General features: G+C 54.2%; 3 protein-coding genes across 3 annotated transcripts in view; all 3 read right to left on the bottom strand.

Moving 5' to 3' along the window:
- The window catches only part of HOXB7 (homeobox B7), a gene marked incomplete at its 3' end in the record, with an annotated part of 498,962 nt that overhangs the window by 462,401 nt on the left and 16,033 nt on the right, over window positions 1-20,528 (bottom strand). The window lies entirely within an intron of this gene.
- On the bottom strand, window positions 160-4,120 carry HOXB4 (homeobox B4). The gene is made up of 2 exons (XM_079903713.1): window positions 3,578-4,120; window positions 160-2,744 (listed from the first exon to the last, which is right to left on the bottom strand). The coding sequence occupies exons 1-2, from the start codon at window positions 4,032-4,034 to the stop codon at window positions 2,446-2,448; spliced, it is 756 nt and encodes a 251-aa protein (XP_079759839.1). The 5' UTR covers window positions 4,035-4,120; the 3' UTR covers window positions 160-2,445.
- HOXB5 (homeobox B5) lies at window positions 17,170-19,563 on the bottom strand. Its single transcript, XM_079905034.1, has 2 exons — window positions 18,941-19,563; window positions 17,170-18,261 (listed from the first exon to the last, which is right to left on the bottom strand). The coding sequence occupies exons 1-2, from the start codon at window positions 19,500-19,502 to the stop codon at window positions 18,014-18,016; spliced, it is 810 nt and encodes a 269-aa protein (XP_079761160.1). The 5' UTR covers window positions 19,503-19,563; the 3' UTR covers window positions 17,170-18,013.

The raw sequence follows: 20,528 nt of genomic DNA, 5'->3' as shown, positions 1-20,528 counted from the left end.
TTTCCCCTCTAGAAGGGAAGGGCCGCCACACCCCTTGGCAGCTAAACATCACACCGCGATTCCACCGAAAACAAAGCTCGCCACTCTCAACCTCCAGGTCCGGGTGATTTGCTACGAGTCTCCCCGCAGCATTGAAACGAGCGGTTCAAACGCCCCTTCCCGCGCGGTGGACCCCGGTCCAGTCTCTCCCAGGCCCTACACAGCCTCAGACGCCCGGGAGCTGCACACCGGAAGAATGCAAAAGAAATAACAGTAAAACGCGCTGGTGGAATTGGTTATATTTATTTTCTGAAGGGAGATGGGACCGAAAAACGACTTTTAAATGCATCTGCTCTACCGAGCCCTGAGCTTGTGGGAGGCGAGATGGCTGTACCCGGAGCCACCACCGGACCAGAGCCCAGAGGCCGGAGCCCCCAGACCTTAGAACTTCTCTTGGGCTCAGCCCCAAAGCGGCCCAAGCCTGACAGCGCTTCTGAGGGTCACCTGCACCCCTCCCTTCCCCCACTCCATTCTAGGGGTGACTGGGACCTCAGAGACAGAAAGCTATTTGGTCCCCAGTCATACTTTCGATACTTTCTATGAGAAAGAAAATGAAAATTAATACAGGAGCAGGGCTTCACAAAAGAGGCCATTTGTCTTCTTGATTATCTATTTGCTTGTCAGAGTTTGAGCTATGGCACTGGCTAGCTCCTTTGTAATATAAAAATACTCTGAAAACCTGAAAACACCCAGAAACATCTGTGCAAAAAAATTAGACTCATTAAAGCCTTAAACACCTCAGAGGAAAACGATACCTTCTTACGCGGGAGGAAAGAGGCCGGCCGCTCAGAATCCTCTCTCGGAACTTTAATAAGCAAAGAGCCGTCTGTCTAGAAGGAGACAGCTTTAACCGCATTTTATTTGCTTATGACAAATAAATCACTATTTGAAAGCCTTTGTCATACTTAAGCCTCTTGTGTTCTACAATGAAACATTTTCCCCCCATTAGGGATTGGAGTCAGCCCTCCCAGTCCTTTCAATCCATTTTTGGACTAGAGGGGAAAAATTAAAAGCCCCAAACAAAACACACCCACCCCAAAAGGAAAACAAACCAGCCACCACAATTTGGAGTCCTCTGAGATACAAATTCCCATCGGATCCTTTGAAAAAATTCCTCAACCACATAAACGTGCCGTCGAATGGACTGGGTTGCCTACAATATACTCTGGGAGGCATTTATCTGCATCTTTACATCAAGGTTTCAACAAAAACACGCCGTGCTGGTCACAAGAAACCAAACATTTATTTCTATTGTCACTCTGTACAGGACAACATTTTCACGCCAACAAAGGGTTCTAGACTCAGGCAGCCCCAGAACTAAGAAGGGTCCTGGTTTGGAATGTCAGAAAGAGCATAAGAGAGAGGACGCACATGACATAAAATAATTAATAATAATAATAATCAATGCAACAATGATAAACTATGGGAGAGGTCTCTGTCACCTCATCTCCCAGGTGGGAAGGGCATTTTATTTCCTAGTTTCACATTCACTTTCAGTCTAGAACAGGCCTCCACTGTACAACTCCAGATTGGCCAGAGGGTTGTGCCCGGCTCCCAGGACGCAACTGGCCCCTCACCCCTGCAGGCACGGCTTGACCTTCCAGAGGAAGGCCCTCCTGGTCTCTGGGTCCTCTCCTTCTCTTGGACTCAATTTCCCTGCCCTGCTTCTGCGTAGCCGAGGCACGCATCCCCCCGCCCGCCTCCACTGGTCCCCTTCCTGTGGTCCCTACCCCAGCCCCGCAGTGGAAGGGGGTGAGCCGCCAGCGTCCCCGTGAACGGGCACGGAGGGGGAGAGAGGTTGTGTGCGTGTGTTTGTTACCGTGGCCAAAACACTGCGCTATCTGGCAGTCAGAAGATGCTTTCGCTGGGTTTCAGGAATGGGGACAAAGAAAAAATATCCAGACTGTCTTCCAGCAGCGGCAGCAGCAGAGGCGGCGGCGGCCGAGCCGGGCCTCATTTGTTAGCGGGGTGTCGAGGTAATGGTCGCCACCGAGGCCCGTCCTCTCCTCGGCAGAGTAAACAAGACAGATGGGCCTGGGCCTGGCGTGATTAAAGATGAAACGTGGATCCATCTTCACCAAAGCTGAAAATGAGGAGTGCAGCCTCCTCCTATTTCTCTTTCTGTCTTTTTCTTTCTTCCTTCTTCTTTTTTTTAAGGAAGAAAGCAAGAGACTTGAACCTTGCTTCTGGGGGGCCTCGCCTGGCTCCATATTGTCATTTCTATAAATAAAGCTTCCCCTCCCCCCTCCTCTGCATTTATTCGTGTAAATAGACAAAGTGGGGGGAGAGCAGGTAGGCTTTTTCGGACCCAGGCCTCAGGGTCCCCTCCCGCGTCTCCCCCAACCGCCCCCCCCGCACTCGCAGCCCACCCCCGCCCCGAGGTTCGCGGCTCCCACGTGGGGGACACTAGAGCGCGGGGGGGCCTCCGTTGGGCCGGCCAGGGGGCCCTCCGGCTGCGCCTGCGGTGCCACCCGAGCGGATCTTGGTGTTGGGCAACTTGTGGTCTTTTTTCCACTTCATTCGCCGGTTCTGGAACCAAATCTTAATCTGGCGTTCAGAGAGGCAGAGAGCGTGGGCGATCTCCACCCTCCGGCGCCGCGTCAGGTAGCGGTTGTAGTGAAATTCTTTCTCCAGCTCCAAGACCTGCTGGCGAGTGTAGGCGGTCCGAGAGCGCTTGGGCTCCCCGCCGGCGTAATTGGGATTTACTGGACACACACAAAGAGAGGGAGAAAGAGAAAGTTTTATTGCCCCGAAAGGGAGGAGGGAGAGCCCTTTCTTCCAGCTAACACAGTATCTCCCTCCCTCCCTCTCCCGCCACCTCTTCTTCCTCCAGAGGGCGTGGGGATGAAAGAGAAAGCGGGACCCCAGGAAGAGAAAGAGACCTCTAAGTTTTGGAGGATTGTGTGGTCACGACGTTGTTGTTTGGGTGTCCGGGGGGAGTGAGGAATCTTCACAAGGTTTTAATCGCTCCTCTCTCCCCGCACGTGGCCTGGGGCCCGGGATGGGAGAATGAGGGGTGAAAGAGGGAGGGGGCTTCATTAAACCTTTCTTCTGTTAGTTCCCACCCTCTGTGCTCAGATTCCAAGCAGTGCCTGCCCCCAGTAAAAACTTTTGCCCACTTCTCAAGCCAAGGAGCCAGACTAGAGGAAAGAAAGGAAAAAAAAAAAAAATACAGGGAGTTGACTCAACTCTCAGCTTAAATACAGATTACCTCCTCCCCCCTTCTCCTCCCCCCCTTACACCCCTCCCCAATTTCCAATTTCACTGAGACTGCATCTCCCTGGCGAAAAAGTCGCTGGTGAGAATGGCAAAGAGGATGGGGAACCGACTTCAAAGGCGCGGGGCCCACCAGGCCATAAAAATTTATGGGGGATGTAATTATGTGGCTCTGAAAACAGGCGACCGTAAATCTCCGGCAATGGCGAGTTTATAGCGGGGACAATTGGCTTCCCCTAGCTCCCCCCCCCCCAATGCCTCGAGGTCCCTTTGGTGTAAAGCGCCGGGGGTGGGGGGGGGGAAGGGGTGCCCACGCACTCACCCGTGCTCACGTGAACTTTGCGCATCCAGGGGTAGACGATGGGCTCTTTGCACGCGGAGTGGGACGGGCTGGGGTGCAGGGGGTTCTGAGCGCAGGGAGGCGGCGGGGGGCTGCTGCTGACCGCCTCGCAGCGCTGGCCGGGCTCCGGGAGGAGGGCCCCAGAGGGCGGCGGAGCGGGAGCCCGAGGGGACAGCCCGGGCGGTGGCGGGGGCGGCGGGGGCGGCGGCGGAGGCGGCGGGGGCCCAGGGTCCCGGCAGGCCGCGTAGCGCTGCACGGTGCACGCGGAGCGCCGCCCGAAGCCCGCCTCCGGCTGGAAGCTGCTCTCTCGCCTCTGGCCGCCGGCGTAGTACCCCGGCGAGTGGTCGCTGGGTAGGTAATCGCTCTGTGAATATTCCTCGCACGGAGGGAACTTGGGGTCGACATAGTTTGAGTTGATCAAAAAAGAACTCATAGCCATTAATTTCTGGGAATTGTCCACAAAATATACTAAAATTTATTCCGACCCCTGACTCGTTTTCCTGTTTCCGAAAGCCCTCCTACTTACTGTCAAGTGAACAAAGTTAGGGGCCCACGTGATCCTCGGAGCCAATGGCCGCCCCGCCTGCGATTCCCGGATAAGGAAATCTGCTCACCCGGACCCTACTCCAGCCAAAGAGGTTTATTTCCCCTTCTTCTCTTCCCCCCCCCCTCCCCACCCAACACCAGGATTTACATAGGGCTCCTGCGGGGCGACCGCCTCCTAGCTTCTCCTCACCCGGATTGGGGAGAGGGAGGGAGGGAGATGGAGAGCGAGTGAGCAGGTTGCCACCCGAGGGCCTGTTGGGGCGCTGGGCGGAGCGCAATCCCTGGATCCCCTCAGAAGCTGGGGCTTCGGGTGTGGCCCCTCCTGCCCTGCCTCACCTCCCCCCAGGCCTTCCTTAGGGCCCCAGCCCCTCCTCACGACGTGGCGAGGGGGAGCCCCTTTACCCGGCGTCTGTGCGGGGGAGTTAAGTGAGGGACGGACTAGGGGCTCCGCCTGAGAGGGGAACCCACACGGGGGAGAGGCACTGAGCGTGGGCCTTTTCTCTGCAGCCGCACGGGGAGGGGTAGGGAGTGAGAGGGGAGGCATCGGAGCAACCAGGCGGGTGCACGGAGGGACTTGTCAGAGATGAATGGAACCGCGGGCGGATCGATAGGAAATTCATGCACTAATTCGGGGAGACCTCGCCTTCCAAATCGCATTTAGCTGCGCTATTAGTTTGGCTGTGTCAGTCAGTCCGTCTGTTTCCCTCTCCTATCCACTCCTCCCCGTACCCCACGCGGCCCAAGCCGGGAGAAACGACTTGGTTTCCCACACTAAACATGAGCACCAGAGTAAAAAACCTCCAACTTTTGAGAGCACGCTGAATAGAAATTTGCTAATTCCAAAAGCACCGGAGCAAAGCTAACCGGGCGTCGAGACGTTGTAATTGCCGCTAATGCGGCCGCCCGCGCAGCGAGCAGAAATCTCACATCCTTGTGATGCTGAGGATGGGAGACAGGGGTGATCCCCGCACAATAACACCCCTTGGTAATCGTGTGTTTCCAGGGCATCTTGTTCTGAACCCAAACGGAAAGGCGACCTCTGCATCCGTTTGAAAAGCAAATTTCCTTTGCCTTCGCACACTGAAGACAAGTCATTTTTACCGGATTTTCAGTGAAGCCTCCCTAAGCCCAAAATAGGGAATAGGTGGGCTGGAGGGAAAGGATAAAATAAAAACATCAGCAACAATATTAACCTTTTAAGTGAAGTGAAAAAGGACCAAGGCTCCCAAGGGCAGGCAGGGGGAGATTTCAGGTAGATGATTCCTCCATCTCTAAGCAGTTGAGGGAGAAAAAGAAAGAGAAAGAAGAAGGAAGGAGTCTTCGTGTGGTCAGTCACTGGATGGTCCTCATTTAGGAAAAAAAAATATTTTTTTCTTCAGGAAGAAAAAAATGAGCGGAGTGTTTATGTCAACTACATATTCCCCTAGATACGAATTTGTGACCACAAAATTCCTTACACAAATTCGGATCTACAGGGTATATACAGAAGACAGATAGATCTTCTTGGCCCAGAAATTTTCCAGTTCTCCTACTTTCCACGCGTCCTTCTTTTGGGATGTAGTTTGAGTGCTTCGATTTGATTTCGTTTTGTTCCAAGTTCTGAGGTCTGGGAGCAGGAAAAGTCACTGCGGTTCCATTCCTGGGATTACAAGGTTTTCAACTCTCTTCCTCTTCTATTAGAGAGAAATAGAAGCTGCCGGTCCCGCAAAGGGACGCGAACCTCGGGGCCGCTGCGCAACTCGGCGGCGCATGAATTATGAGATGTAAACATTAGCTAAGCACAAAAGGAGGAAGGGTCATCCTGAGGCTGCGGCGTAGTCAGAATCAGGCCCTTCTGGGTGCCCTCGCGCCCCTCCCCTCCCCCCAGGACTTTTTTTTTTTAAAAAAAGAAACAAAACCCCAATCGGCAACTCCGTGCTCCTTGCAGCCTTTAGTTTTCGATCAAACGAATATCTAGATATTTTCCAAGGCGCCTCTCAGCAAAAGGAAGAGGGAGAGGCGGCTGGGTGTGAAGGGGGGGTCATAAAAGTCCTTTTAGAAAAATTCAATGGTAAAAAGAGAGAGAAACAGCTGTAAAGAAAAATGCTGGGAGACCAAGCAGATGGGGCCCGGGATATTTAATGATGGGCAATTCCGTTTACAACCTGAGAAAAAGATCAAAGGCGTTTCATTTCCGAATGAAGGGCAATGAGGAACCATAAAACATGCAGCCAGATGATATTCCGGCCCCTCCCAACCTCCCATACCTCCTGGGGCCAGAAAAGGGGGATAATAGGTAAAGTGTGAGGAGGAACCCCATTTCCCCCACCTCCCTAGCTCTGGGCAGGCTCTCTCAGTTTAAACTTGCTCATTCAGCCACCTGCTAGGCTTGCTGGCAGTGGAACCAAAATGGGGATCTGGGAAACCTGGGGGATCTGGAATTTCTGAAGGGACTTCCTGAGGCTGCCAGTAACCACTGAATTTACTAAGCTGGGAGACTGAGGATGGAGCTGAAGGGAACTGCGTCCTAGACTGTGAAAGCTGAGGGCCTTCACAGGGTGAGGAGAAGGGTTCACAGAAGCCTCTTCTGCACCCAGACTCCCCATTCATCTCTCTAGGTCTGAAGAATACTTGCATCCCTAGTGAACAAATCAGAATAATATCAATTTCTTTAACAAGTACATCAACAAAACAAAAAGCAACCCTCTAACCACCATGCTCTAAAGGTCTCTGCCCATCCCTAGTCCTGGGACCCTTGCAGGTGGATAGGAGGAGAGTTTCCACCTACCAGCAACTAAGCCCAGAGACCCTCTGATTTTCTATCCCAAATCTAGATTACCAAGGTTGGCTTCTGGGCCCGATTTCTAACTTTCTAACACCAACACTCTCCCAGCCAGGCTGGACTCACCTATATTTGAAAAATCACACACACACACACACACACACACTAATATTGTAGTTATCTTTGCCAGGAGAGGGTCCAATAAGTAATCTCAGAACCCCATTTAGGCACCCAGGGAGACTGGCACCTGACCCTGGATCCACAGACAAAATGTGTGGATAGGACCCCCAACAGCCCCCCAGCGTCAAGCAGGGGCTTTTCCAAGTCTTGTCAAGGGCCACTTTAGTGAGGGGCTCCACGACCCCTTCCAGCTGGCCAGGCCCCTCCCCCACCCCATACCTCCTGTCCTTCTCAACTCGCCTCCCTGAAACCCGTCCAACTCGAACGCTTTTCGGAATTTGGGGAGGGCCAATGCGCTGGCCACCGGGGCCTCTCTGCTGCTCTACACTTTCTCAAGAGATGCGGTCCAGGTGCCCCAAGCACCCCAAAAGAGAGGGATGGGAAGCAGAGCCCGCGGGGCTGTGTGTGGCTGATTCTGGGGACAGAGCGCTGGGCGCTGAGAGCCGCCACCTGCCCATCCCACCGAGGCGCCGCACCCCCCACCCCAGCCAGTCCCACCGCGATGGGTGGAGGACTCGGTTTATCTGCGACTTGCAAGACGGGGTTCAGAGCAGGAAGCTGCCTCTCCCTCCACCCCCGAAGAGCACTAACATTGATACGCATAATAATAAGAACCAAGGCTCCACCCGCGTTCAGAGCCACCTCTCCGGCGCTCCCGGTGGCTCGCTGGCCCGCCGGCCGCCTTTTCCCTGCAGCTACAGGTTGCTGGAGTGACCTCTCGCTGCTCAGCCCCTCCGCGGTCCCGGGCGTGCCCAGCCCGCGCCGCATCGGCTACTTTTTGTCGGCGGGGAGGGAGGGACTGAGCGAGGGAGAGAGACCCTGAGGCCAGGAGGCCCGCACCGCCAGCGGCGCGGAGGAGCGCCAGGCCCGGAGGGGCGCGGGCGGGAGTACTCACCGGGCCGCTCCCCGCGCCCTCCAGGCCGCCAACCCGCCCGCGGGCCCGCGCGGCCCCCGACGAGCTCGCTCTCGTCCACTATTGTGTGTTCGGAAAACCGAACCGCTGCGGCGGGCAGAGGAGCTCCGGGCCCCCTTGGCGGCCGGAACAAGACTTTTTTTTTTTTTTTTTGGTGTGTTTTTGTTTTTGAAGCGCAAGTTTTCGTATTAATCTCATACTTTGGCAGTCTTTGTTAAACAGCTAGGCGCGTCACCAGGCTCTCGAACATTTTAATAATTTTTAGACGCCGTGACCTGCGGTTCACCCCTCTCGGGCCTCCCCCACGAGCAGGCAGTTACTATAATACGCTCGCGCAGTTCGCTCGGTCATATTGAATTTTGCGCAGGTCATTACTTGGGAGAAAAATGACAGAGCAAGGAATTTGATTCAGCTCATCCTCTCCAGCTCTTTTCGCCAGAAACTTCTCTCCCCTTCCCCCCACCCCCACCCCCAAAAAGTCCCATTCGGATAGAACTCAGCCCGGCCCCGCCTCTTCTTTGATATTCCATCATTCCTATATTTTTTGTCAGCTCTCGTTCGGGGGCCAAGAGGGAAAGGGTAGAACTCCGCGGGGGTTCCCTTTGCGGCCTGTGATGGAGGCTGGCACCTGGAGAAGTGGAAATGTGGGGATCTGGGTCCCAGAGAGCAGGCCTCAGCCAGAGCCCCCTTCCCTCCTTCCTCCCCTATAAATGGCTGTACTGACAACGCCTGTATTCCCACCCAACTGCACACTGCATCTGCTTTGTTCTACCCCTCAATGCCAGAGAGACCCCCATTTCTGCCAAAACTTTAGAGGCTCCAGGGCCCCAGGAATGACCCCTCTACCTCCTGGTGCTGAGATTTGGTTCACAGGCCAGCATGTTTGGGGAAGATAGAATTCTGAGAGAAGGGCTGGACTGCACTGGTCAAAGCTGGGGCACTGGCTTTCAGAGGCTTTAGTTGTCCTTTAAAAATCAAACAGTATCCTCCCCATCTGCATTTTTATTTAAAACTACTTTTCATCTGTACAGTAACTCCTTTGCCTGCCCCCAGCACCACCACAAGGAGGTTGAGGAGGAAATCAGAGAGGTGTTAAAAATACTCAAGAGATTTTCTTTGGTTTGTCCCTCCAGGATCAGAAATAGGTGATGGGCCAGCAACACATTTCCCCCTTTCTCCAGCCTCCAAGGAACCAGCAGAAGTAGATCAGGTGACTCCCCTCCACCCAGTTCAAGTCTAGGGGGAGTGTCTGCAAGGGGGTATCTCCCTAGTGCGGGGAGGCCGGAAGAGAGCATCCCAAGGTACCCAGCTTGGCCTGGGATGGCAGAGGACTCCTCTTTCTCATTCTGAGGCCCCTCCAGCCCAGGACCTTGGGCTGCTCCAGTCTATTCCACAAAACTATCAACTTGCTAACATACTGTCCTGGAATGGAGGGAAAAGAGACTGAGGAGGAACAGAAAGAGATAGATTCTCCAGTTCAGGTTTTGACCTCTACCTCCTCCAGACCCTAGGAATTCCCTATGGCCTGACTCCCCAGAAAAACTTGACTGAAGGCCAAGCAGAAATGAGGACCCACACCCAATTGGTTTAATTTTTTAAAAATATTGGGGTCAAATTGATTTGAAATTTGACATTAAACTGTGGTCTCTTCTGGCCATATTTCAAAATGCATCTTTATAAAAACTCCCAGGTCCTCTTTTTTTCTGGCGGACAAACACCCAGAGAGTACCTCCTATATTAAATGCTTAGAAGAGAATATGATGACATCTCATAAGGCAACAAACCGTCACGTAAAGACCCCAAATAAGCATATGCCCTGGTGTTATAATTAGTCTCTCTAAGCATTTTACTTATGAGCTAAGCTTAATGCACGGATTCAAGGTTCATTTAAGGTTGCCAGTTAAAAAGATCTCTGTGAGTCCATCCAGTATTTTTCCTTCTCATTTCCCCTCCCTCCTTGAAATAGGAAGAGAGGGATTCTGGAAGAACATACAAGTGTAGGTTTGGGAGAGAGTGAGAGAATTAACAAGCTAACCTTCTTTCAATATCCAAGTGCTTAAACCCAAGCAATTGGGAAAGAGGGATGGGAGTTTTTAAACTCCGTCCAGTCCTGGCCCATGGTTACTGGACTCCAACTGCCTGGACCCCGTCTGGGGGTAATCCCTGAAAAAAACAGGCCTGCCTGGAGGGAGGAGGAGCTGGGGGATCCAGCTGTTTGGCCCCTTTAGGGGAAGCCTAGTGGGGCTGATGTGGGTTGGAGTCAGGTCTTCACCTTGGAAGACTTCTTTGGCCCCACCAAACGTCCTGCAAGGACGTGTGGGTAATTGGATTTTTAAAATGTGTGCGGCTGGGTAGGTTTTAATTAAATTTTATATGGTGACTCAAAGGTTGTCTTTGGGAGAGAAAATTGCGCAGAGGATTGGCCATGCCCAGAGCGCTTTCTTTTGTGCAGCTCCCCACCCCACCAGAGCCAGTCTGGGGAGAAGGGTTTCTTCCTCCCTCAGTTTCTCCTTCCCCAGATCTGCCTCTCCCCTCTCCAGTTCCGCTCCCGCACTCCCCGAGCCCACAAGTCTTCCTTACCTCGAGCATCCCTTGCTCGCTTTCTTCTCTCTTCACACACACACACTGCCTCCTCCCCTCTTCCACCCCGCCCCAGCCGCTAGACGCCGCTGCGGCCGGCTCACGCACGCTGTAAACTTTTGACCCTCCAACTTCGCGACCCCTCGGGCAATAACACTGGCCTCACGGCCCAGGGTCTCATTCTGCTGCGCCGGCTGCAGAAACCCAAACGCAAAACGTCTTCCCTGCCCTTCCTCCCCCGCCCCCACTAAGGGCCTTAGGCCTGGAGAAGAGGAGTCAGTCTTTCGATTGTTCAATAACTCCTCCTCGGGAAAAGATGCTGACTCCACTTCCGGCTTTTTGCACCACTTCCCGTATTTTCACCGTTCTCTCATGTTTAGATGCCTGGAAGAGCTTTTGACGACCCACCCCTCTCGATTCTTGTCCCCCAGAATGGGGCCGCAGTTGCCGTTGACAGGAGTGGGGACATATGGGAAGCCATAGAATGGGCTGAACTGGAGAAGGGTGTTTCTGGGGTGAAAAGTGGAGAGAGCTTGGAGCAAGTGTTCCTTGGGAGAGGAGGGGGCCATAGGCCCCCAAAAGGCTGGAGAGAGAGCTCAGCGTCCAGGCTTTGCGAGGCCCAGCGGGCCCGGGGCCACCTTGCGCGGCCGCTCGCTGGCGCCTTGGAGGCTCCAGCCTGGCTGTGAACTTGGTCTAAGGCGGACTCTACTGGCAGCTCGGGGACGTTACAGCCTCAGCCTCTGCCTCTCGGCCAACGCAGCGGCCGCGCGGCGACCTGCGCTGTTTCGGTTTCCTTTGCTCCCAAATATCGCTTCCCAAGCCCCCACTTCTCATAGAGAAGGATTTTGTTCCTCCTTTCCTTGGGGCCCTTGGGGGTCGGAAAACAGAAAAGAGAGAGAGAGACACACACAGAGAAAAAGAGACTGGAACAAGCAGAAGCTCCGATATACAGGGATTATGCTCCATCGTGTCTCCAAGCCCCAAAGAGGAGATGTTCCCACATGCAGGGACTTTCCCCCTTCCGCTCCCCTAAACGCTTCTTTTCAGGCTGAATCCCTCCTCTCCACCTGGCCCTCCTGGGTCATGTCTTGGCTAGGCAAGCGGTGTTCGGGCCTGCGAAGTACCTTTCCTCTCTAGACACATTCGTCCCTACCCCGCTGGGCTCCGAGGTCACGGATCGCCGCAGCCAAAGTCAGCCGCCGCGCTCAGAGGCTGCACCGAGGCCGCAGCTCTGGGGGCTCAGCCCGAATCCACTCGGAGAGAAAGACCAGAGCGTGGCTGTGCAGCTAGGGAGGAAAAGCTAGAAGATGCGAAGACGAGATTTAGGGAGAGAAAAGACAGGACAGAGGACGCCTAAATCATAGAGAAAGGAGAAAGAAGGGGGAGAAAAGGGGATTAAAAGTTATAAAGGTGCTGATATTCGGGGTCCGACAGGTCCAGAACTGCCCGAAGTCCAATCCTCTCCAGTCTCCTAAATACCCCACTTCCTCTTGGAGCCCGAAATCTGGGTCTCAATCAATTCGCCAAAAGGAGGGGAAATCGGTCTAAACCTGTGGGCCTGCCCCCAGCCCGGCTGGGAGCGATGGAGGTGGCGGCGGTGCGGCCAGCGGCACGTAATGTATGCGGCAGCGGCTCGGAGCCCCAAGTAGGCCGGCGCTCCGGCCCTGTCTGCTGACCTCTGCGTGATCCCGGACTCTATGAATTATTGATGAGATATGAGCGTTGATTTCCCCTTTCAGGATGCAAACTCCATTATATTGTTAAAATGGCGATTTAATCGTTGAGAATAGCTTTTGGTGTGGGTTTTTTCCCCAAACTCATTTGCGCCTCCTTCCTTTTCATTTAACTCTCTTAATTAAATCCTTTAACAGATTTTAATCACTTTTTGGAGGGAGGGGTAGGAGGAAGGGGAAAGACATCACTACCATCACCAACAAACACTAAAAACAAGCCAGAAAACCATAAAAAGCTTCTACCTTGGGGAAGTTGAAAGGAAGGTGGGGAGGGGGTGTTAGCCCCTCTAGAAAAGTCGTGCTGGGAACAACCACCAGAGGATACATCCATCCGAGCGCTGGGGCAAACTAACTCTGACAAGGAAGTGTTGGGCCTGGGAGGTGTCTAATTCCACCCCAGAGGAGACTTGTGTGTGGAGTCCGACTGTGGAGAGTAAGTCAGGCTTACCCTTCTTGCTGAGAAGTCGAGGGACATGGAGCTTGGGGAAGACACGTGTTTCTTGAGGGGAGCGATTCTCCAATCTGAAACCCGGGGCACGGCTTACCGAGAAATGTCCATTCTCTTTAGGGCCCCCATTTCTCCCCTCCCCCACCCCAAGCAGCTCGGTTTCCAGGCGGTGTCTGGGTTAATTAATATGGATGTGTAACAGCGCTGCAGCAATCGATAAATCCCGCTGTGGGCAGATCCCAGCCTCGAAATCCGATTACTCTGAGAAACTCCAAAAAATGGAAACAGTGACCAGTGGGCTCTCCGCTGAAAGAGGGGAAAGGTTCTTGCTAAGCTCCATTCTCCTTGGTTGGCCGGGTTGGTCCCCAAGCTGGGAAACCCATGCAGGCAAGCGCCTTCTCTGCTCTGTCCCGAAAGGGACTGAGTCTGGGGGACTGTGCTGAACGGTTCACTTCTCCCTTGCTCTGAATCCTTGGCTTCCACCTCAGCATCCAAACCCCAAGGATAAAGGAACCAGCCCAAGAGAGGAGCTTCCACGTGGATCCTGCCCCCATACCCTGCCCCCCCAAACCCCAGAGAATACTTCTCACAGCCAGGGAAGAGTTAAGTGTCCCTGTTGCAGTTACCGAGAGGAAGCCGATGAAATATGGGCGCTTGGAACTCCAGGCCCGGCTGGCTTTCCTGTTTACATTTCTTTATACTTCCTCCTACCCCGAAGCCTCGGAGAAACAAAACAAAAAACCAAACCCAAAAAATAACCAAATAAAACAAAACAAAATTAAATTGTCCATTCAGTAGTGGTCAAGCTGGCCTCAGAGGGAAAAGGGAAATGTAGCCTTACCCTCCCGCTGCTGACCTCCTCTGCCCTGCCCAGGTGGAGGGTGCCGATGGATAGCATGAGGATTTGACTAGTGGGTTCTGGCCTGCAGCTCAGAGAGTTGGGGCCTGGACCCAGCTGGGGAGGGGAACCAGATGGGAGAGGAGAGAGAGAAACAGCTTTCCCTGAGAACGTCTTGAGGAAGACTGGAGAGGAGGACACAGGTCTGGGGCAGAGAGAGTTCCTTTGCACCAGAAACCATTGGAAAACTCTCATCCTCTCCCCCAACACGTCCTTGCTGGGGTTCAGGGGAGACAGTTGCCCAGAAAACCTGAAGTGGGGAAGAGGAAAGCCCAGCTAGGGTGGGGTCTTCTCCAGGTAGGATCTGCTCAGAGCCGGAGGAGACCCTTCAAGCGTTCTGGCTGTTGCAGCAGAAGTGGGCACCCCCGCCAGAGCTGCTCTTCACCACTCCGGAAAATCTCTCTAGATATGCTCAGCAGATGTCCCTGGGCCGCTGGCCCCAGATATTCTATATCAGAGTTTGCAGGACTGATGCGGGAGGGGGCCAGAAAATCTTTAGTGGCAGTCCCGGTGGTCTGGGGTTTCTGAGAGAGGGTGGCTGGCGGCATCAGAGTGAGACCAGGGGCACAATAGGAGTGGGGTTTCCCAGGAGACCCCAGGTCAGATTCTGTGCCCACTGCACTCTTCCTTTGCATCTCATTCAACTCATTTGCCTTGTCCAGAGTGGAAGCCTGTGGAAGTTATGCCTCCAAAATTTATTGGTATTTTAAATGGTGCTCGACATCCTTTGGGAACTGACCAGAGTCTCCTTTCCATGGGATACAAATGCCCCATCGTTTCGGGGGAGATGTGTCTTCACAGTAAGGTGAGGACCCCAAGCCCTCTGTCCTCTTTGCACTCAAAGCCTGTGAAAGGTCTCCCGTAAATCAGGCCTGGGCAGGGAATGCAGAGCTCAGGGAATAGAGAGCAGCTGCAGGAGAGAGAGGAAATTAGGAGAGAGTGCAGATGTTCTTTAATGTGAAATGGGGAGAATCTTGTCACCCTCTCCTTGTCCCAAAGATCAGAAACCCCTTAAGATGCCACAGGACCAATTCCAGGGACAATGGGAACTGACGAGCTAAATCCAGAGAGGGTGGGCTGGCAAAAGCAGGAGTGACAGGGTGGTTGACCCCCCCATGGGTCTTAAAATTGGGAGGTCAGTTTGGTGAGGAAGAGACCTCCAGTTTTTAGAAGGAGGGTGACTTATCCTTAGAAAATAATGGGCCCCAGGGAGTCAAATAATAAAATCCTTCTGGTTTGTGGTGCCACAAAACAAAGGGGCCTCTAGGCTCTGGTAGGGAGAGAAGAAGGAGGAAGGAGAGGAGAGGAGAGGAAACGAGCACCTTTCCAATTTTCTCTCCCAGCTCCTAAGTCCCTTTTTATTCTCCTGACAGTTGGGGCTGTGTGTTCTTCAGCAAGTTTTATTTTTGGAGGGATTTCCAGGGATCTACTTAAACACCTACATCCTCCAGATAAAAAAAGAAGCTCTCCCCTCCCCCCCACTCCTGGCCAGGAATTTGAGGGAAATTCACCCTCTGTCTGCTCCCTGCTTGGACCTCAGGACCCTACATAGAGCCAAGCCAGAAGGTTGGCCTGGGACCAAAAGGCTGAAGTTGGATGCAAAAGTGCCATGCTCCCCATCCCTGAATGCCCCAATGAGACCATAGAGAAGCAGGGGTACCCCCTTTCACGGGGTTCAAAGATCTAAAAGCCAGAGAGTGTCCCAGTGCAAGGCAGCCCACAGCAGCTGCGTTAGCCTTTCCCCGGACTTTTTCTCAGCTCAGATGTATGCAGATAAAAGTGCCCGGCGGCTCGCTCCCACACACCCCTGACAAATGAATGTCATAAAGTTCCTTTCCTGGGGGTGGGGAGATGTCTGTCTGAAGATACCCAGTAGTGAAGTGGCCCCCCCCCCACACACATACGGGGCCCTCCCTTCAGCAGTAAACACCCCTCCTTCTTGCCCCCTAAATTTCCAAGGGCACTGAAGGAACCCACGCAAGCTTTTTCCCCACAAAGACTCAGACACTCCGGCAAATAAAACCAGGCACCCCGGACTGCAAAGGCCTTATTGAACGGAACTGAGTGCCCCTCTTCAGACACCCAGCTGGTCAGAACTTGGTGCAAAATCAGGCTAAATTTCCCCTACTTATCATCCCACAGTCCTGCCGGAGGCAAGGTTTCCTTCCCCCAGTTCCAAGCCCCACAATTGCGAGGGGAAAAGCAAAAACTGGAAGCGACTTACTGTGGGAGAGCTGGGCCTGGGCTGCTGCCACACCACCGCCTTCTGGGCTGGGAGAGCGCTCACCTACCTCTGCCCCCTTCCCTACCACTGCGAGCAGTTAAAGTGTCACTTAACATTCTGGAGAATGTGAAATATACCGCGCGGTGTCAACTCCCCAAAACCATAAAACTAACTTTATGGACCTCACGTGACTTTCTCGAGCCAGTGAGGGGTATCTGTCTGACTTCTCCGCGATTTTTACGATCTAACTTCAAGATAAAACCCCTATCCATTTGACATCTAAATGTCATAGCGACTTTTGGGATAGTTTGCTATGGGCAAAGGGGGACAAAGTCAAGGGGGAAGGGGGAAGGAAGGCCCAGTAGAGCCACCAAGACCCTCAGCTGCCTCCTCACCAGCTCCCCTCCCCCCACAAGTCCTGTAAGAAGTTGGGCCAAGCTGGAAGGGATTGACCGGGTAAGTGTCCAGACTTGACTTGTGCTCAGGGTGGAGGCTGACTTGGATGGAGGAGGACTGGCCCCTGGCCCTGAGCCAGTCCAGTTGATGGGGGAACCAAGGGTCTTCCAGGAGGGACCCCAGCTCCTAATCAAGAGGGCAGGTCAGTTGGGCCCCTGGAGAGAGGAAGCCCTTGATAAGTGTAGAGAAGACTGAGGGTGAGAGGAAACCTTTGAAATTGAGCTGATTTTTTTTTGGTTTTTTTGGCCTTAGTGGGTGGCAGAGCTGAATTGGGATTTGGACCAGGGGACAGTGGCGCTGGGCAGGCCTGTTTCACCGCCAAAAGGCCAGGAGCCTCCTGCTCAGGACTTAGGCCCAGATTACTTTCCGCTAAGAGGTTTCCAGAGACTTTTTGGCCAGCTGGTGGAAGGCCAGGGTGGAGTCCAGCTCAGCAAAGGCTTGCTTTTCGCCCCAGCCTTGCCCCTTGCCCCTTGCCCCAGGCTCATGTGGGGTTCCTGGGTCTCTCAGTCCCCCAGGCATGAAAGCCTGTCCCCTAGCCCAAGTACCGCTGACCAAGCAGAGACATAGGTGGTTGAGAGGGGCTGCTGGTGAGCGTCCTGCTTTCCCTTCCCTACACCCCAGATCTATCAAGAATGGTCTAGGGTGTGCCCGGTGATGGGAGAGGCAGGCCCCAGAGAAAAGACAAGTGGAAGGGCAGTGGAGGAGGGGAAACATTTATTTGACTTCAAGGAAAGCTACAAACAAATACCAAAAGCGAATCACTGAGACAGGCCCGCCCGGCAAAGACAGATTTCACATGTAGCACAGCATCCACTCGCTCACTACAAATGGTCTTGGAAGTGAAATGGGTAGGGAGGAGAGGATAGGTCTGACCCAGACTATCCCCATATTTACAAGCTCTGGGCCCTCTATGCCAGACCCATGAATTCACAGAGAAATACACACGACATTTTACACTGAGGGTTATTTTTGTTTCCGGATGCTCCAGGACCAGGCCTTGTGGGGCCTACCCAGGCGGCAGGAACTTAAATCTCAGTATTTACCGGCCCTCTTCTCGACATCACCCTTTGGTCCTCCCCGGCCCCCTCCCACCCCAGGACCAAGTCTTGGGAGACTTGGGCCTGGGAGTGGGGAGGGAGGAGGAAGAGGAAGGTGGAATGAGACACAGTCATGGACTCCGGTCTCCGAGGCCAGCTCAGCTGGGCCCGGTGCTGCGGCACTATCCGACCTCAACTGCTGCCCCTTTTAGAGAAGTTTCTAGCTGAAACTCAAAATACAGCGATCATCCTTTTATAAATAAGTTAGAAGAACACAGATGGGGAGGGGAAAGTTCACATTAAACATGCGAGTTTCTTTTTGTCCTGGGGGAAGGAGTGCAACCACAGACACGAACGTTCAGAAACACTGGCGGATTTGGGGTGAGCAGAGGGGAGTGGGGAGCATGGTGGGAAAATAATAATTATCATTATTATTACAATAATAACAAGATTAACCAGTCCAAGAGAGAGGGAGCCACAGGAAGACTTAAGACCAAACGAAAAATCGTAGCACAAGGCCCGGGCGAGGCAGGCTCGTGGGAACCGGTCCCCAGCGGGCAGCGGCAGCGCGGGGAGGCTTGGAGGGGCCAGGGCTGGGAGCAGCACGGGCTCTTGGGCCGCCCGGGGCTCCTCCCGGCGGGCTCAGGGCTGGAAGGCGCTGCCGGCTGTAGCCAGGCTCATACTTTTCAGTTTGTTGTCTTTCTTCCACTTCATGCGCCGGTTCTGGAACCAGATCTTGATCTGGCGCTCGGACAGGCAGAGCGCGTGGGCGATCTCGATGCGCCGCCGCCGCGTCAGGTAGCGGTTGAAGTGGAACTCCTTCTCCAGCTCTAGGGTCTGGTAGCGGGTATAAGCGGTCCGGGCCCTTTTCCCGTCCGGCCCGGTCATATCTGGAGCAGACAGAGCAGCGAGGCAACGTTATTCCGGTTAAGGGAGGGGGCCCTGGGTGGGAGGGGGGCGTGGAGCAGGACCCAGGCGTCCCTGGCACCCAGCTCACCGCAGCTCCAATTCTCCCCACTCCAGATGCCCGCATCCGAGCTCGCTTTCTGCACCCCTTTCTCCTGCAGCCCCCACTTCTGCTGGCAGCGAGTGCGCCCGGCTTTGTCTCTTGCTCCCTCCCTGTGCCTCACCCTTCGCTGGGCTCAGGCGGTCGCTCACCCCGGGAGGGAGGAGAACGGTTGCACTTTTGCCCTGGAAGGCTCGTTTTACTGCTCGCCCCTCCTCTGCTAGAAACAGTCTCAAAATTTCGGGGGCAAAGCAGGATCCTTCCCCATGTTACATAAACCTCATCCTTCATCCTAAAGCTAGTTCAAGCTGGGCAAATAAAACCTAAGGCGAATCTGGGAACAAATTATTAAAAATACTCCTCCCCAAACCCCCAGCTAAAGACCTTCTTTGGCTCTGTCCCCCCGAGCTGAGCTGTGAGGACCCTCTTAGAGACTTCTTCCCCTCTGGAGGAAAGAAATCTATATTTGAGGAAAAGCCAAGTTCTCCTCGCCGCCGCCCCCCCCCTCAAACGCGGAGAAGGAAAGCCGAGAAGACAAAAAGGGGAGCGAGAGCGAGAATTACCATGGCTGATGTGAAGCTTCCTCATCCAGGGGAATATCTGCGGAGTCTGCCCCTCGGGCGCGGCTGTGGAGGTGGCCATGGGCTCTGGCTGCGCCCGAGCTAGGCTTGGGCTGCTTAGCTGGCTCGCCGCTTCCTCGGGCTCCGAGGACACGCTGGCCTCGTCTATTTCGGTGAAATTGGCGCTGGAGCTGGCCGGGGTCGCCTGGTCGGAGGGGGACGAAGCAGAGGGCTTGGCGCCGTGGCTGTCGCCGTTGGTGCAGGGCAGGGACTCGGGCGAGGACAGGGAGCAGCTCGACGCCGCTTGCCTGAAGCGGGGCTCCTGGGAGGGCGCAGGGAAGGCGCGCGAGCTCTCGCCCACCGCCCCAAAGTGGCTGGAGGAGGCCGAGGAGCGGTTGACGCTGAGGTCCATCCCATTGTAATTGTAGCCGTAAGAGCCGGTGTGCATGGCAGCGGGATCCCTGTAAGAGCCGCTCAGAGAGCTGCCACTGCCATAATTTAGCAACTGATAGTCCGGGCCATTTGGATAACGCCCCGAGAAGGAGTTTACAAAGTACGAGCTCATTTGGGTGATTTTGGAGGGCTTGATTTGTGGATCGTGGTCGTTATAACCCTGTGCTTCACGATTTATGATGTATTAATGAATTATAGCGATGCACTGTACTTCGTTTTGCTATGTATGCGGCCAAATATGGGGGGGGTGGAAGGGGGATGGGGGGGCGTTAGGGAATCACGTGCTTTTGTTGACCAGTCGTAAATTCTCGCTGATGACCTCAAGAGGTAATTCATGCTCTATGGTTACAAATAATGACGATCCGAGAATCGTTAGGGCCGATTCAATGCGAGCCTCCGAGAGAGGGGGAAAAAGGAGAAGGGGGAGAAACAGGGAGAAGGTTGGCGGCGGCCTCTGAGCAGAGCGCGCCACCTCCCGGCGAACGGCGGGAGCGCGGGCCGCAGACAGCCATGGCGGCGACAGCTGCCTCCCTGCCGGCTCCGTGCAACCGCGGGGCTCGAAAGAAACCCGGCCTAGACTCACCCACAGGGTTGAATCTTTTAGAGGAGAAACCCGGTCGAGCCTTTACCCACTTTCTCGGGAGTGGAGTTCGTCTGTCCATCGGTCCTTCTCCCTGTCGTTTTTATTATTATTATTATAACAACTCTGGATAAGATGACCCAAGATTGAGTTGCTCTTTCCTTACTCGGGCTTTGCAAGTCTCCGAGTTGGGGACGGAAATGGGGGAGAGGTTGGAAGATGTGTGTGAAAAACAATGATTGCAAAGGGTTTCCCCTGTGAGCTCAGCCTGGCCTGCTTCCTGACCGGGATGCAGTGGCCCGTCCACAGCATCCAAGCTGAGCCGGTGAGGCTAAGCTGAGGGTTCGAAGGAGAAGCCTTCGCTTCTCCTTGTTCCCTTGGAAGTTTGAAATCCTCTTTCTGACCTCTTCCTCATCCTTAGCCCAGGATGGAAGAAGGGCAGAGCAAGACAGAGACCCCAAAGGAAGAGGCCGGCTGGGGCTAAGTGGCCTAGTTGCGAGAAAAACGGTGGAGACGACCGTGTCGGGGCTGGGGTTTGGGTGTAAACATGGTCCTGAG

This window comes from Stenella coeruleoalba, assembly GCF_951394435.1.
Source record: "Stenella coeruleoalba genome assembly, chromosome: 19".
Classification (NCBI taxonomy): Eukaryota; Metazoa; Chordata; class Mammalia; order Artiodactyla; family Delphinidae; genus Stenella; species Stenella coeruleoalba.
Note: the sequence above shows the minus strand (reverse complement) of the source record. Positions and strands in the feature narration are given on the sequence as shown.

Bases quoted from the DNA above. Each gene is read 5' to 3' on its own strand.
- HOXB5 (XM_079905034.1), bottom strand. From the start codon at position 19,502: ATGAGCTCGTACTTTGTAAACTCCTTCTCGGGGCGTTATCCAAATGGC. The intron at 18,262-18,940 runs GTAATTCTCGCT...TGTCTGCTCCAG, and splicing joins GAAGCTTCACATCAGCCATG to ATATGACCGGGCCGGACGGG.
- HOXB4 (XM_079903713.1), bottom strand. From the start codon at position 4,034: ATGGCTATGAGTTCTTTTTTGATCAACTCAAACTATGTCGACCCCAAG. The intron at 2,745-3,577 runs GTGAGTGCGTGG...GTGTGTGTCCAG, and splicing joins CAAAGTTCACGTGAGCACGG to TAAATCCCAATTACGCCGGC.